Source organism: Antechinus flavipes, chromosome 4 (assembly GCF_016432865.1).
Source record: "Antechinus flavipes isolate AdamAnt ecotype Samford, QLD, Australia chromosome 4, AdamAnt_v2, whole genome shotgun sequence".
Classification (NCBI taxonomy): Eukaryota; Metazoa; Chordata; class Mammalia; order Dasyuromorphia; family Dasyuridae; genus Antechinus; species Antechinus flavipes.
Window position 1 is genome coordinate 459,697,535 of NC_067401.1, and position 14,630 is coordinate 459,712,164.

Consider the following 14,630-nt stretch of genomic DNA (forward strand, 5'->3'; position numbering starts at 1 on the left):
CCATGACTCTCTCTCTGGGTGCAGATGGCTCTTTCCACCACAAGGAGGTGGGTAGTGATACCTCAGAATTTTCTTAATTTGCATTTCTCTGGTCAATAGTGATTTAGAGCATCTTTTCATACGACTAGAGATGATTTCAATTTCTTCATCTGAAAATTGTCCGTTCATATCCTTTGACCATTTATTGGAGAATGGCTTGAATTCTTATAAATTTGAGTTAATTCTTTATATATATGAAAAATAAGGCCTTTATCAGAACCCTTGAATGTAAAAATGTTTTCCCCATTTATTGCTTCCCTTCTGATCTTGTCTGCATTAGTTTTGTTGGTACAAAAACTTTTTAATTTAATATAATCAAAATTCTCCAGTTTGCATTCAATAATGGATTTCAGTTCTTCTTAGGTCACAAATTCCTTCTTTCTTCACAGATCTAAGAGGTAAACTATCCTTTGTTCTTCTAATTTGCTTATGATATCACTCTATGTCTAAATCATGAACCCATTTCAATCTTGGTATAGGGTGCAAGCTGTGGGTCAGGGCCTAGTTTCTGCCATATTAATTTCCAATTTTCCCAGCAGTTTTTGTCAAAAGTGAATTCTTATCCCAAAAGCTGGGGTCTTTGGGTTTGTCAAACACTAGATTGTTATAGTTATTGACTATTTTGTTCTGTGAGCCTAACCTATTCCACTGATCGATAGCCAGTACCAAATGATTTTGATGACCTCTGCTTTATAATATAGTTTTAGATCAGGTACAACTAAGCCACCTTCATTTGCATTTTTTTCATTAATTCCCTTGAAATTCTTGACCTTTTGGTCTTCCAGATAAGCTTTGTTATTATTTTTTCTAGGTCTGTAAAATAATTTCTTGGGAGGTTTATTGGTGAGGCACTGAATAAGTAGATTAATTTAGGTAGTATTATCATTTTTAGTATATTCACTCGGCCTATCCATGAGCACTTGATATTTTTCCAAGAGATTAGATCTGACTTTATTTGTGTGGAAAGTAGTTTTTTCATGTAGCTCCTGACTTTATATTGGCAGGTAGACTTCCAGATATTTCATATTATCGACAGTTATTTTAAATGGAATTTCTCTTTATATCTCTTGTTGCTGGATTTTGTTGGTAATATATAAAAATGCTGATGATTTATATAGATTTATTTGGTATCCTGCAACTTTGCTAAAGTTGTGAATTGTTCTAGTAGTTTTTTAGTTGATTCCCTAGGGTTCTCTAAGTATACCATCATATCATCTGCAAAGAGTGTTAATTTGCTCTGAAATCTTTCAAAGCCAAATTTATTCTCTTTAAGAATGAAATAGAGAACATAGGAATAGGGGAAAAGATGCCAGCATTGAAATGTGTTGTCATTGGGTTGCGGTTAGGAAAGGGTCACAGAATCAGATTTGGGGCTGGAATGAACCTCCTAAGTCCTTTAGTCCAAGCATCTTGTTTTGCAGATGAGGAGACTGAGAGAGAGAAGGGACTTGTCCCCAGGATAGTGGGGGTCAGAGGAGGATTTGAATCCAGGGACACCTGGACCACGGACATGCTTTGCTGTGTCCAACCCAGAGGAAGGTTGAAGATGGGCCCAGGGGTGGAGGTGAAGGAGCCAGTCCTTGAGAAAGGCTGGGATGCCCTGCGGCCAACAGGTACAAGGCTGGTACCGGGCAGACCTGTGGCAGGGGCAGTGATGCTCCTGGCCCCGAGTCTGTGACCTTGGAGGAAGGCCTAGGGATCAAGGAGGGTGGGACAGAGGAAGCTCTTTGCCAGGGAGGGGAAGGCAGGATTTCTGACCCAGGGATGTCCTCCCAGCCTCACCTGGGACTCACGGATGGGTGGGCTTCCACCCAAGTTGTACTTCTCTGATCCTGGGCCGCCGGTTCTGGTCACGAAGGGGAAGGCTCTGTGAGAGCATCTGCTATGGGTTGGGCGAGGTGCTAGCCACCGTGCTCCTCACAGCTGCTCTCAATATCTCTATTTACCCTTGGGGAAATCAAGGCAGAGATAGAGTGTCTGGCCCAGGCAGGAGTTGAACCCGGGTCTTCTTGATCCCAGATCCAGTGCAGGTGAAAGATGGAAAAAACGCCAAAGAGAAATCTGTCCATTTCCCAGAGGTGCTTGGGCCCAGGCCTTGTCTCCGACTGTCCCCTCTGGTATAAGATGCCCTCTGTGCCCGGACTACAGATTCAGGCCGGGCCCAGGGGACCCTCCCTGCCACTGGGGTTCATCCTGGGTCTTCCTGGTAGAACCACCACCAGCAGCTGACGGGGCCCCTTTCCCTGCCCTGACTCCAGGGCAGGCTCTCTATCCCTGCCCCCCTAACCGCCCTGACACAGACTGGGTCTGCTAGGGTCCACTTTCCTGACAGATGATCTTCAGCCACAGGTCAGAGAAATTCAATGATTCCGGATCAAGGAACTAGAAACCATTGAGCAGGATTCAGACCTCGTCTCCCCCACTCGAGCTCCCTGCGCTGTGAGGGACAGATTCTAAACTTGGGAGACAAGCCCTGATGTGGCCTTGGACCCCCCTCCCTCCCCCCATCGTATCGCATTTCTGTTGATTACTCTGTTTTTCATGATTTCAGCTTCTGAATGTATCTATCTGCCTCCCACTGTGGCTGCTAAACCAGACAGTGATTTGCAAACCTGTGCAGCATTCGAGTGCTGTGAGCTTTGGGAACAGGAGGACAAAGAGCCGGCCCGGAGGTGGAAAGCAATTTGAGAAAACCCACGGCGGGCACCGAGCAGGGTTCTCGACCCGGGCAGTGAACGGTTGGACAAAATTCCTTTGGGGTCCTGTGGATCTTACTTTTAGGGCCAGGACCCTGAGAAGGGACCCCTGGCTTCCCAGAGGGGCCCCTGGGCTTTAGGGACAGAGGAGAGATTCTGGAGCTGGAGGACCCAGAACCTCATTTGCCTCCAATACAACCTGGGCGACCTTAGGCGCAAATTCCTGAACTTTCCGGTTTCCTCATCTGTTCAGGAAGGGATCGGGCTCCACGGCCAGCCCTTGAGGCTGGGATCTTGTGACCTGAGCGGTGCCGGCCGTCCAGGTGATCAGACCTGTTCCAGGCTGAAGAGAATTTCACACTGAAAGGCCTTTCACCTTCTGAACACACCTGGGTGTCTAAATGACTGAAAATCAGGTTTTCTCACCATTTTACAGAGACGGAATCTGAACTTGGGCAGTGAACGGCCCCCGGCAGGCTTCGGGATCCCACCCCACACATCCAACTGCTTCATTTGCCGGAGGAGTAAACTAAGGCAGGTTCAGAAGCCAGGGCCGCGCAGCCAGTGTGTAAGGAAAGGTCGGGGAGACCCCCCCCCTTTGTAAACTGAGAGCTGCCCTGGAGAGGGGGACCGTTTCTGGATTCCCCCGTGGGGTGGGGCGGGCCGCCGTCCCAGTCAGGAAGGAGTGGTTCCTGCTCCCGCCCAAACTGGTTTTCAAAGCGAAACCCTCGCTTCCAAAATACTTCTTCGGAGGGCGACGGCCGTGGCATCTGCCATAGACTAATTTGGGAAACCACGGCGGGGTTTTCTGCTTCCGGGGTTCTCAGAATACCAGACACGGGGGCAAGGAGATGAACAAACACAATTTAAAACCCCTAAGAATTTCACCAAATGATTGTGGCAAATTTTTATTTTACAAATTATCCAGCATTTTAAAATGACCTTTCCTCATGCCCTGAAAGATTACCCTTACATCATTTCTCATCGTCCTTCTCCAGAAGATCCTTCTTCCCACCTCGGAACAAAGGAAAAGGATTAAACAAAACTGTCGTCTTCTGAAAATGCTGTATTGTGTCCCTGTGGTCCTCCACCTCTGGGCTCTGAAGGAGATAGATTCTATGTCTCTCTTCTAGGATTTCTCAGGATTTTTGCCCAATCTTTCTCATCTTTGGTATGACAGTAACTCGGTAGATTGCTGCTCTTTTCATTCTGCAACAGTTCCTACAAATCTTCCCCCGTTTCTCGCACTCCTCCTATTCTTCATTGCACAGTATTCTGTCATAACTTTATTAGTTTATTTTTTTCTAATCACTCAAAGGATGAGCAATCATATTATTTCTAGAACCAAGTAGATTTAATTGTTCCTTCTAAAGCTTTTTGGGAGAAGAAGGCAAATCAGAAAAATCTTAGCTCATTAAATCCCTCGACTACTGTGGGCACAAAAGTGATCAGAGGTATAGTTCCTACCCTCTGGAGGTTTAAAAAGAATCGGTACCTTCTGCAAACTCTGGAGGTGAAATGTTGGATGGTGTCCGGCTGGGAAAGCCCCTTGGTCTGGGTGCTGAGCCGTCCCCCTGGGAGGATCTGCTGTTCTGTTCAAGGCCCCAGGATGCAGCATCCAAGGAAGTCTGGGGCAGAGGGCCAGTTAGTGAGTAATGGACCCGGAGTCGATCTTCACTCTGTCCAGAGTCAGCTTCTCTCCACAGATGAGTGGGGGGAAAGAGCCCTTTGGGAAGACGGAGAAAGACAGACCATGCAGTTCGCTGTCTTCTAGAGGGTCCGCAGCGATGGAAGGCAGGTAATCCAGGTTCGAAGGCAGGTAATCCATGTTGGCAGGCAGGTAGTCCACTGGGATGTCCCGAAGCTGGACGGGTGGATCTTCTGCCTTTGGCCCCCCACATCCCATCGCCTTGTACAGGTCGACCACTTGGCCCTTCTCAGCCGGGTGTGATCCTGGTATTGAAGAGTGGGAGACACCGTATTCTACCCCATTTTCAATGGGTTTTGGAGCCCAAGGAGAACTTTTTCTGGCTGGCTCGTGGAAATTGTGGGTTTTGGGCCAACAAGAGGATTCTGTCTCCCAGAGGGTTGGGGCTGCTTTTTGAAGAACTTCTTTGATTTCAAGAGTTTCAGGTTCTTCAGAACTGGTCCAGCTGTTAGAAAAACTGTCCAAATGGAACTGCATTTCCTCCTGATGGAATGAGAGAAGAGTGTGAGATATACACGGAAATTGCACAGGGGCTTTGCCTCTTAACAAATGCTTGTAGCCTGACCTCTGAGAGATCTCCCTTCCCCAACAACCTTGCAACCACGAAAGAAGAAGGGAAAGCAGGGAAAAGCTGCTCGTCAAAGCCAACAACTTATCAACAAGGTTGTCTGTCAGCGTTTTACACTTTCAGGTGCCCACGTCTGCCAGAAAAGGAAGGAGACTTGGCTCGGAGAGCTGCCTTAAAAACAACTGAGCTTCCAAAAAAATTCCTATTAAGCACTGGTGTTCCCAGCTCAGCACAAGGAAAGTGCTCCCAATGAACGCTAGAGCAGGAATTGGGGGCGGGGGAGAGGAGTGCCATCATGTTCCTGCCACTTTAAGCCTGGACATCACTTAGTCTCAGCTTCCTGATTTACTGGGATGCTGGCCAGGGATCGGAGTCCTTTGGGGCTCTAGAACTCTGATGCCTGAAGGAATTCTGCCTTTCAACCAGATGATTCTTAGAGTTCCCGGAGGCTGCTCTGGACTCAGCTGGCACTGCCTTACAAGCTTCCTCCTCAGGTGGCTCCGGAGGGAGGGGATGTTCCTATGACCATGGACAAAATACTGTCTCCCGCATTTATGAGAGACAGACCCACAGCCTCCATGGAGACCAGAGGCTAGCCAAAGATGGGCTGGGAGGTTCCTCTAACTGTTCTTATGACCCATAGACAAAATACTGTCTTCTGCATTTATGAGAGACAGACCCACAGCTTACAGGCTAGCCAGGGACAGGCTTGGAGGCTCCTCTGTTCTTATGACCCTTGTATAAAATACTGTCTCCTGCATTTATGAGAGACAGACCCACAGCCTCCATGGAGACCAGAGGCTAGCCAAAGATGGGCTGGGAGGCTCCTCTGACTGTTCTTATGACCCATAGACAAAATATTGTCTCCTGCATTTATGAGAGACAGACCCACAGCCTCCATGGAGACCAGAGGCTAGCCAAAGACAGGCTTTGGACGCTCTTTAAGCTACGTCTCCTCCTCGGGACTTTTTTTGTGTCCCAGGCTCTGACACAGACAATAGATGCCTCTTGACTTTGTCCTTAAGGGTAAGGTGAGTTTGGATGAGATGATTCCTAAAGTTCCTTCCTGCTCTGACATTTCAGGGCTGCGATGTGATGGAGACCTGGCCCAGAGAAGTTAGCCATGTGCCCGAGGTTACACAGCTCCTCCGATCCAGTAGGTCAGAGTCACCCACTAAAACTTGAGCAGATCCTTTCACTTTGGGACAGCTCCGCTGGGATAGATGAATAATGAACCATAAGAGGCTAACAGTGGATAGGCTATTTACATTCTAAAATGGGCAGAGGATACTTGTATTACCTCCGAACCCTATCAGGGGTCAAAGCATTTAGTTGAGCTCACCTGAGCACGGTTACTGTACAAATGGAAGGAGGGTGTGGGGGCCAAGGCAGAAAAAGGAGTGCCCAGTGGCAGAGCGGTGGTCTGGAACCGGCAGGAAAGGGAGCTCCTGGTGGAACCCAGAGGCTCCGGGTCACCCAGCCAGTCTGGGTTACGGACCCAGGTCTTCTGGGCTCCACGTCTGGCGGCTCCATGTCCTCTGCCCTGCCTCTCATCAGAGCACTAGAGAGAGCATCGTCTGGTTCAGAACATCGACCAGGAAGAAAAGTGGCCAGGAGGCGGGCAGGCAGGACGGGCCCGGTTCTGTGAGAAGGGCCCGGACCCCGCTCTTACCTCCACCAGGCAGTGCTTCTTGGCCCACGTGCTGTTTGCGGGGTCGGGAATCTCTTGGTTGTACCACTGGGGCTGGAGGGCAGAGATGATGGACTTCACTCTGCAAGGAAAGCAGCCGGTTAGAAGCCCACCGGGGCCGGAGCCCCGTCTCACGGAAGTGGCAGATCTACTCCTGTAAGTGCCTTCAGGATGGTAAACGCTGTGGCGTCGGGGGCAGTCGGGCCCAATCCATCGGACGTCCGCTCGCGGAGTTCTGCCTGGGAAAGGGCCACGTCCCGGACCGTCCAACCATCGGCTGCCATCCAGGACGGAGGCCACGGTCACACGGCCCCCTCCCGCTGGGGCTGAACCGGCAACTTACTTTGCTCGAGCCCGAGGCACGAAGAAGATCCCCACTGTGATGAGCGCCGCGGCGGTCAGCACCACCAGGATGTGCCAGTGAAAAGCACCTGAAATGTGAGGCAACAGAGCGTGGCCTGAAGGCCCTGGGCAAGTCCCTTCATCCGCGCCTGCCTCAGTTTACTCATCTGTACAGTGAGGCTATAACGGCACCTCCCCCATTAGTGCGACGTTCGCATGAGAGACAACCCTATGGTGACTCGGCACACAGCGGGCGCTTAATAAGCTTGTGTTTCTTTACCCGTCCTTGTCCCCGAGACTTGGCCGGCCACGCTGGGAAATGGAGCCGACTCCCTCTTGGTTCAGCAAGGGCAACGCAAGAATATTCAGAAATCCAAAGAAACTGTAACCCAGCCCCAGGAGGAGTGAAAGGGGTGTGTGGGAGGAACGAACATTGGCTTGGGAGTTAGGGATGTGGGTTCCTGTGGTGAAATGCTGCACGTTGGGGTCTGAAAACTTGGCTGGGGAAACGAGACTTTATTTTCACCAAACCCTGACTGAAATGGAGCATTTCCTTCAATTGCGAGTATTCGACAAACCCGATAACATAATTGGAACCTGTGACTTTGTCCTTAGCCATCCCGGGTATTTTCATGCCCCATGACAGTTGTTGATGGGATTCTCTCTGAAAATACTGCCCTTCTTAGACCAGTGCTGGGTTTGCTGGAAACCCTGCAGCCCAGACTCCTCAGCGGGGGAAGAACTGCCGAGTCCCAGGTGACACAGCAGGGAGTGGAAGTCCCTGCTCTTTGACTTAGGGCGACAGTGTCAGAGGTGGAAGGGACCCAGGTAACCGCGTAACACGAGGCGGGGCTGAAAGGCGTCTGCTCCGGGGACGTGTGTGCCCAGGCTCCCCTCCCGTGCTGGGTCACCACCAGACGAACACCCGAGAGCTGCTTCCTGAAACATCTGCCAGCCTTAGCACAGCGTCTCAGGAAATGGGGAAGGAACCTGGAAAAAGCCACTCGACCAAAGGCGAGACCCCTAACTCTGCTCCACTTCATCACTTACAAACCGCGAACCCTCCTGCTTCTACACATCCCCAGGGAGTCCCGCGAAAAAGCCTGCCGAGGTACGCGGCAGCTCAGGCTCCATCCAACCCTTGACAAGTTTAATCGGACAAACAAGCCAGCGTCCGCGGGCCAGAAGCCTCTGGGTACCTGCCTCTGGGCCTACGACACCGCCGGGCTTTGCCAGCCCCCTCTCCTGCTCTCCAAATCCAGGTGAGCTTGGAGGGATGGGCTGACTCTGCGGCCGTCGCCTTACTTAACCTCCTAATAAAAAGCCAGAACAACTTGTTTCAAGCTTGCAGCTCATGCAAATGAAGCACACCACCCAGCAGCGGGGACAGGGTGGCTGGTGCGGCCAGAACCAAGCACCCGGGACTGGAGAAATTGGAGGAGATACCGGGAAAATGGCTCTCTCGTCAGAGATCTGTCGGGAAAGGGAATTAAGGAGGTTGATGGCTACCCTACCGAGGGAAAAAGGAAACTGTGACTTTGTTCACAAGAACAAGATAGGGGAGAGCTGAGGAGAAGGAAGGAAGAAATGAAGGGAAGAAAAAAAATACACATACATATATATCAATATATAATGGAAACAAGGAAAGAAAAAGGAAGTAGAGAGAGAAAGGGGAGGAAGGGAAGAAAGAAGGAAAGAAGGAAGAAGAGAAAGATACTGAGATTTACACAAAATTATACATCCATAAACAAATATATACACGGGATATGAAGCCAGGTGTCTGGATTCAAGAGCCAATGCTTTTAAAATATGTATAGAATTGAACATGTTTAACATATTTTAGATTACTTGCCATATAGAGAAGGGGGTAGGGGGGAAGAGAGGAAAAAAATTGGAATACAAGGTTTTGCAAGTGTGAATGTTGAAAATGATGTATGCATATGTTTTGAAAAGAAAAATAATAAATTTTTAAAAATCACAAAAAATTTTAGATGATTTCCAAATTACCAAATGACCTTTGTCTTATATGTCACCTTCCCCAATCACAGCAGAAGCTCCTGGAGAGCAGAGACTGTCTCACTTGCTCTGTATCTTCAGAGCTTAGCATAGTGCTTGGAATACAGCAAGTGCTTAATAAATTCCTTTTTCACTAATTCATTTTGAATACATTAATTGAAAACCTAGCCATGTTATGACAGTATTATCCTTTCTTTGTTTTCTGATGACTTCTGGTTTCTTTATAAAATAGTAATTTTACAGATACCAGGAATAGAATACCAGTAAGTCCTGCCTCGGAGGCTGGCTGTGAAATAAAGAATGAAAAGCTCTCTGTGTCCCTTACAGGTCAACTACAGCAATTATCCAGGGATCTCTGGCCAACATCCCATGAATCCTTAGCCGCTCCTCCTCCTGGGGAAGCTCAGGTTTATGTTCTGGTAATAAGTCACTGCCATGTCACTGAAAAGTTTACAAAATGATTTTTCCCAACAGAACCGCAAGGGAAGTAGTGCCGGTTTGATCATTTTTATACGTAAAGAATCTGAGGCTCTCGGGGCGGAGACTTGCCCAGGACCACACAAGGTAGGGAGCACTGAAGCAGGGACTAGAACCCGGGTCTTTTCTGACTGAGTTCTAGACACTAACCCGTGGGGCCCTCCAGAGAGGCTGCGTGTGGAGGAAGCCGTATCCTCCCTCGGGTTATTTCCTCTTTATCCTGTCTTTATATGTACTTGTTTGCATGTTGTCTCCCCCATTAGATTATAGCTCCCTAAAGTCAGGTCTTTCCTATCTTTTCATATAAAAAGTACAGAGCCTGGCACACAGTAGGTGCTTAAGTAATGTTTATCGAACTGAATTATAATACAACAGTGTCTGGAGAGTTGGATTCTTGTCTTAACCCTGCTATTGAGTTTTTGGTAAGTCATAAGTTCTGAGCCCACCAACGTGCATTTATTAAGCACCTACTATCTGCCACGCATTGTGCTAAGAGGCAAAGACATTCCTGTCCTCAAGGAACTCGCTCCAAAGGGGGAAGGGTAAGAAACCCTGTAGCTGTGCCAGACAGGTGGAGTTCACTCTAACAGTCCCTCTGGGTCCAAAGAATTCCATGAGTCTATTAAATAAACAAGCAGGACGGGCAGGAATCCCCATCCTGACAATAACAATAATGCACATTTCGGTGGTGCTTCAAGGGGCTAAGGTCTGTCTGCACCACCGACTGTCTCTGATCCAGGGTCTCATCTGCAGAAGGAAGGAGTTCATCCCAGGACTTGTCCTTCCTGATAAAATCACAGGTTGGGACCAAAAACATCAGTTACCTGTGGCTGAGGGAGGACGGCGCAGTAGGAAGAACGGGGCATGGATTAGGCTCCCATTAACCCTGTGTGTGGTCTCAGGGGAGTCACTTAATTCCTGTGTGAGGTGGAAAGAATGCGGCCCAACTGATGAGGGAGAAATGAAAAAACTCCCGAACATTGGCTGTCAGGGGCAAGACACGAGGGGCTGCTGGGTCAGCAGGAGCCAGGGAGCAGAGGGACCTGATGGCAGAGCTGGGGGAGTGTGGGCCCCATCCTCAGGAGGACACACTCATGGGGGAGACCTGCAGACTTTCCCCTGGAGTTTGGATCTTACCTTCCAGGAAAAGCTCCCTCTCATTCCCTCGGGGCCCCTCTCCTGCAGCCGTGGAAGCTGTCATCCACAACACATAAGTGACTCCTGGGGAGAGATCTCTGATCACCACTGAAGTGTTTGCCACCTCATAGGGTATTTCTGAAAGAAGAGATAAGGGCAGAGAAAGGAAGAAAGGCTGGGATGTTTAAATTTTAAATGTGGGACTTTCCTTGCTTTCCCGTGCCCCAAAAGAAACTAAGCTCCGTTCCATCCCCATAAGGGAACCTTTTTTTGGCCTTTAGTCAGAAACAGGGTAGCACAGCTCATCTATTTGATCATCTCTCCATCCATTCTTCCATCCATCTATTTACCCATCCATTAACCTATTCCTCTCTGCATCCATTTATCCAACTCTCTTTATCCATCTATTCCTCTATCCACCCTTCAAAAATCTCTTTATCCAACTGTTCATTCATCTATGTATCTCCATTCATCCATCTCTCTTTATTCCTCCATCCATTTTATCTCTCCATCCATCTCCAACTATACTTCTGCCCATCTATATCTCTTTATCTTTCTCCATCTCATTGAAGTCTTTCAAAGTGAAATAATTAAAAAAAAAAAGTTTCGTTTCCATTAATGTGAAGCTATTAAACAAAACAGTAGGAAGTTTATATGAATCATGTTGGCTGTGGCCTCAAATACTGATTGGGTTTCCTTATGCTTTTCCTATTCCCTAATGTTGTTTATAAGTCGAGGCTATTTTCAGAAAAATGCTCAAAGAAATCTTGGCTGGAGTGGGGGGAAATTAGCAATTTCTTTGATGACCTTTCAAGTACTCAAGAGTGGGATCTTCACCTTGGTTTTTGAGTGGGCAAGGATCATATCCTGTCTGTGAAAATGTGCTTGCCAGGGCATCCTTGTTTGCGGGGCAGGGACAAATCTATCCTGGTGGTGATGTGAGATAGAGAGATAGACTAGATGGATGGATAAAAGGAGAGAGAGATGGATGGATGTTAGATTGATGGATAGGTAGAAAAAAAGATGAATAGAGGGATGGATGGAGAGATGCAGAGAAAGCCAACCCAGCTCAGAACCAACCCAACTAAGCTGACCCAACTTTGTCAAAGTCAAGTTTGTCTAACCAGCCAATGCCTGTGAGGAGATGCCATGAGAACTGCGAGCCCTGTTCCAGAAAGGAAGGGAGTTTGATGATATGTTGAGTTGAAGATTTTAAAAATGTATCATAGGCTCCTGACTGAGGGAGGAGCTTGAGCAAGTGTGTGAGACAGGGATGGATTTGAAGATAGTGACAGCTAAGTGTGACTCTGTGGTCTGGAAGGAAAGAGAAAGAAGGCTTGCAAGATATGCTGATCTGGGACATAGGTCAATACTGCAGTGTCTGCTTTCAGGAAGAGATCCAGGAGGCCTTCTAACAAACTGCTGAGGAAAGTATTAGATAAAGGTGACAGAGAGATGAAAGCAGGTTATCAGATAACCAGAGAGATTCCCTTGTGCTTCTAGGAGAGGCTTCTTGTTTCCATTTTATTTTATTCTTCAATTAATAATAATTTATTTTGTCTTCCTTATGCCTTTTTAATATAAAAGAACAGAAGGGAAAAAATTTCTAACAAATCTGCAGTCAAGGAAAATAAATTCCTACACTAACCATGTGCAAAATGTGAGTGAAAGATGCTTTGAAAAAGCCATATAGTTAAGGTAATATTGGCATTAATGCTGGGAGGACCATGGAGTCAAAGATTTGAAGGGGAAAGGGACCCTCGGCTAGTTTCCCCATTTTACAGAAGAGAAAATATGGTGATTGTTGTTTAGTCGTTTCAATTGTGAAAAACTCAGCTAGGGTTTTCTTGGCAAAGGTATTGGAGTAGTTTGCCATTTCCTTCTCTAGCTCATTTTATAGACAAAGGTAAAGAGACTTTCCCAGGTATAAGGAATGACAAGCAGCATGATTTCAGAAAAACCTGAAAAGGCTTCATTTACATGAACAGATGCAGAGTGAAATGAGCAGAACCAGGAGAACATTGTACACGGTAACAGCAACGTAGCACTATGATCAGCTGTGAATGACTTGCTATTCTCAGCAATCCAAAGATCCAAGAGAATGCCAAAGGACTTACGATGAAAAACGCCGTCCATCTCCACAGAAAAAACTGATGGCATCTAAATATAAATATCTTCCTCTCTTCCTTCCTCCCTCCCCCTTTCCTTTCTCCCCTTCTTCCTTCCTTCCTTTCTTCCTTCCTTCTCCTTTTCTTTCCTTCCTTCCTTGCTCTCCCTCCCTTCCTTTCCCTCCCTCCATTTCTCTTTTTTCCTCCCTTCTTCCATCCCCCTTTCTCCTCTTTCTTACCTCCCCCTCCTTTTCTCCCTCCTCCCCGCCCCCCAAGAGAAGCTGCAAAGCTTTCTGGAAGTCCCCCTACCCAAGATGCGCGGCGCAGAGGCGGAGCCCGCTTCCCGCAGGTAGATGCTGTAGCGCAGGAGGCAGCCCCTGTGTTCCCGAGGCGGGATTTCGGTCCAGGTGAGGGACGCTGCTCCCCTCCCCCCTGTGGCGCTGTGGACAAGGGGGCCGCTCAGGGGCTCTGCGAAACAGAACAGGGTATAAGGGGAGGCCCCGGAGCCGCCCCGCCCCCTCCCTTCCCTGGCTCCGGATATCACCTCTGCTGCTCAAGTTAGCCCAGGTGCGGCTACAGCCCACTCCAGTCCCCCACAGGGCACAGAGGCGGATCTGATAGCACAGGTGGGGCTTGACGTGTTCTGCAAGAAAAGAAAGAGTCCCATCAGTACAGCAGCCAGAGGCAGCGGGGGATGGCTGAGCAAGCTGTGGTACGGGGAGGTGATGGAATATCATCGTTCTAAGCTGATTTTAGAAAGGCCTGGGAAGATTTACACGAACTGATGCTGGGGGAAACAAGCAGAACCCGGAATACATCGTATACAGTAACAGCAAAAGTGTGCCCTGATCAATAGGAAAGGCTCGGTTCTTCTCAGTGGCTCATGATCCAAGGTGATCCCAACAGACTTTGGGCAGAAAGTGCCGTCTGCATCCAGAGAAAGATCTAAGGAGACTGGATGTAAATCAACACATGCCATATTCACTTCTTTTTTTTCCTCTCCCAGGATATTTTCCCTTTTGCTCTGATTTTTCTCTTCCAATATGATTCACGAAGCAATGTGTATTAAAATAAATAGATTAAAAAATCACTCCCCAGGCCAAGTACACTCTCCCAAGCCATTTCCCCCCACCCTGGAGCCAATCTCTATTTTGTCTGGATGGAAGGAACCCTCCCTAATCTTCAGAGTTGTCACTTTGGGTGAGCTCCCCCTCCCTGGGGGGTGGGGGTGGTTCAGGCAGAGGGTGCATGTCTCAGTTTCTCGTTTCAGGGATTCTTTTCATATATAGGTTGGATGTGGTGCCCCTAACCCTCTCCAACTTGGAGAGTCTAGATTTAGTTATCTGATTCTATCGCCCTCATTTTACGGAGGGAGAAACTGAAGCCCGAATAGGGGAAGAGTAACTCCCCCATAATCACATAGGTAGCACCTCAGGTTCTCTCTGTTCTTTCTGTGGTACCAGGAGGTCTCCCTTAAGTGTTTTTCATTCTTCTCTTTACCTAATGAATTTCTAGCCACCCGTTAAAGTCTCATTCAAATACTACCTCTTGCAGGAAGCCTTCCCTGATGACCTTCAAATAGTGATAAGCTATTGAACTTTAGGTCTCTTCTTTGCACCATCCTAATCCACTTATCATATAACTTCATAGATCATTGGGTCTCAAAGTGTGGCCAAGGATCCCTTGAGAGCCCCCGAGAACATTTAGTTAGTTCCATTAGGTCAAAACTGCCTTTATGGTAATAATAAAGATGAAATATTAATATGGCTTCTTTTTCCAACTACACATATGTAATATTGGATTTTCTTCACAGATTTCAACTAAAACATCATAGTATAACTGTAGTAGC

General features: G+C 47.8%; 1 protein-coding gene across 1 annotated transcript in view; it reads right to left on the reverse strand.

The window, feature by feature from the left end:
- Nucleotides 1-3,630: 3,630 nt before the first annotated feature.
- IL12RB2 (interleukin 12 receptor subunit beta 2) overlaps nt 3,631-14,630 on the reverse strand; it is a 46,561-nt gene continuing 35,561 nt past the window's right edge. Inside the window, exons 10-15 of the mRNA XM_051996845.1 lie at nt 13,326-13,424; nt 13,091-13,249; nt 10,674-10,811; nt 7,045-7,132; nt 6,684-6,783; nt 3,631-4,926 (exon numbers count right to left, since the gene is read on the reverse strand). Coding sequence (XP_051852805.1) covers nt 4,381-4,926; nt 6,684-6,783; nt 7,045-7,132; nt 10,674-10,811; nt 13,091-13,249; nt 13,326-13,424 — 1,130 coding nt within the window. The 3' untranslated portion in view covers nt 3,631-4,380. The remainder of the gene's footprint in view (nt 4,927-6,683; nt 6,784-7,044; nt 7,133-10,673; nt 10,812-13,090; nt 13,250-13,325; nt 13,425-14,630) is intronic.